The 2209-nt window shown below is 42.2% G+C and overlaps 1 protein-coding gene across 1 annotated transcript; it reads right to left on the bottom strand.

The window, feature by feature from the left end:
- Nucleotides 1-24: 24 nt before the first annotated feature.
- On the bottom strand, nt 25-1579 carry LOC117106642 (the record flags this gene model as incomplete). Its single annotated transcript, XM_033248039.1, has 2 exons — nt 736-1579; nt 25-654 (listed from the first exon to the last, which is right to left on the bottom strand). Coding segments are annotated over exons 1-2 (1474 nt in total), but the record flags the coding sequence as incomplete, so codon positions are not given.
- Nucleotides 1580-2209: the final 630 nt, after the last annotated feature.

The following is a 2209-nucleotide window of genomic DNA, read 5'->3' as shown; positions in this document are numbered from 1 at the left end:
CCTGTAGATTTTGCCACTGTTTACTTGACTGGTTGAGGTACTCAGGACCATCTTTCCATCTTGTGTTTCTTAAGAAGTCCTCAATTTTCTGACCTCTCGAAGCTTCGTCGGCAGGATTGTTGCTTGTTCTAACGTACATCCACTGAGATGGCTTTGAAAGGTTAAGGATAACAGCAACTCTGTTTGCCACGAATATCTTAAATCTTCTTGAGGTGTTCTGTATATACTTCAGAACAGTTTGACTCTCAGTCCAGTAATAAACGTCACTAATATCACCCAATTCGGCCAGGACAGTTTCTGTCAAACGTGCAGCCATGACTGCTGCCGTCAACTCTAATCTTGGGATAGATGTGTACTTTATTGATGCAACTCTACTTCTTCCCATCACCAGTGACGTTTGGACATGGCCATCACTGTCTTCTTGTCTGAGGTAAGCTGCCATACCATAACCTTTGTCACTAGCATCCGCAAACACGTGTAATTGACGACTGATAATAACTGGTGAAATGCCTGACTTGTAGCACCTGGAAACACTCCATTCTTTTAGCTTTAGTAACTCTTGCAGCCATTGCTTCCATCGCTGTAACAATACACCATCCACAGGTTCATCCCATTCCAGTCCTTTACGGCAAACCTCTTGAAGCAGAATCTTGGCTGGAAGAACAAATGGGGCCACTAAGCCAAGCGGGTCAAATACAGAGCTCACAATAGACAGCAATCCCCTTCAAGTAAAACTCTTTTCTGCAGGTGTAATGTTAAAGCTAAAGGTGTCGTTTTCTGGTAACCATTGTACGCCGAGTGCTCTTTCCATTGGTAAGTCATCTTTGCTTAAATCTAATGACTTAACTTCCTTTGCACGTTCTTCAAGTGGTACGGTACTTAACACGTCCTTGTTGTTGCTCATCCATTTGGTTAAGCGGAAGCCACCATCTCTGCAAATATTTGTCAGGTCATGGAAAAGAGTAACTGCTTTCTCGTAATCTGCTACCGATGACAAGCAATCATCTACATAAAAGTTATGTTTTATCGCATTTACAGTTTCTAGACCATACTTGTGGCCGTTGTCTGTCGCTGTACTTAACAAAGCTTTATTTGAGCAAGCTGGTGACGAAGTTGCCCCAAATAAATGCCTTGTCATACGGTATGTCTTCACCTCCTGACCTTGAACCGGTCTCCAATAGAACTGCAGCGAGTCCCTATCTTCCTCTGCAACAACAACCTGTAGGAACATGCCTTCTATATCTGCCATTACGGCTATGTTCTCTTCTCTGAACCTCATGAGGACGCCGATTAAACTGTTGGTTAAGTCCGGCCCCTGTAAAAGAACATCGTTCAATGAGACACCACCAAATTTTGCAGCACAGTCGTATACAATTCTGACCTTTCCTGGTTTCTTGTCACTACACACCGGATGGTGAGGTAAATACCAAACTCGTTTTATAGCAGGTGGTACAGCTTCTGCAACTTCTTCTATGTAACCCTTCTTTTGCATCTCGGACATGTTTGCCGCATACTTATCTCTTAAATCTGGATTACTCTCTAATCTTCTTTCGAGAGAATTAAATCTCTTTTTTGCCATATACCTATTGTCGGGCAAGATAGTGTTTTGGTCCCTCCAAGGTAACGGTAGAACATAATGACCATCTTGAAAGTTGATTGTGTCATCAACTAAACGCATAATCTTCAACCGACATTCCAATTTTCTCGGCCGAAGATCTTTCTGGGAAATCAATGTTCACAGAATCCTTTAACATATTGTTTAGGTTTTCATATTCTTGAATAGCTGTAAGTTCAGCCCTATTTACCACCGTAGCAGCTGACATCTCGTGTCTCACAATGTTCCATGGAATCCACCCAAGCGCCGTTCTTGCTACATACGGAGAGCCAGGTGGACCAGTGATTACCTCTAGAGGAGTATATGCTTCAGCTACAGCGTTGCCTAATATCAGTCCAATTTCAGCATCTATCACAGGTAGCTTTACTCGACCCTTCAGGTGACACCACTGATCTATATCTTCTTGGGTTGGAATATGGGAGTGATTAACAGGCATCTTGTCTTTTGTATATACATTTGAAAGATGAATTTGTTTTCCTCCATGTAAATCACTTACTAACATTTCGGTGATAACATGAGTGTTCAGAACTTGGATGGACCCCATTGTATCCAAAGTAATCTTAACTTTACGTCCACCAATTCCTAGTTCCTTTC

Source organism: Anneissia japonica, unplaced genomic scaffold, assembly GCF_011630105.1.
Source record: "Anneissia japonica isolate Jap-2015-1 unplaced genomic scaffold, ASM1163010v1 scaffold288203_len51585_cov184, whole genome shotgun sequence".
Taxonomy (NCBI): Eukaryota; Metazoa; Echinodermata; class Crinoidea; order Comatulida; family Comatulidae; genus Anneissia; species Anneissia japonica.
The sequence above is the reverse complement of the archived record's forward strand: the minus strand, read 5'-3'. Positions and strand labels throughout refer to the sequence as shown.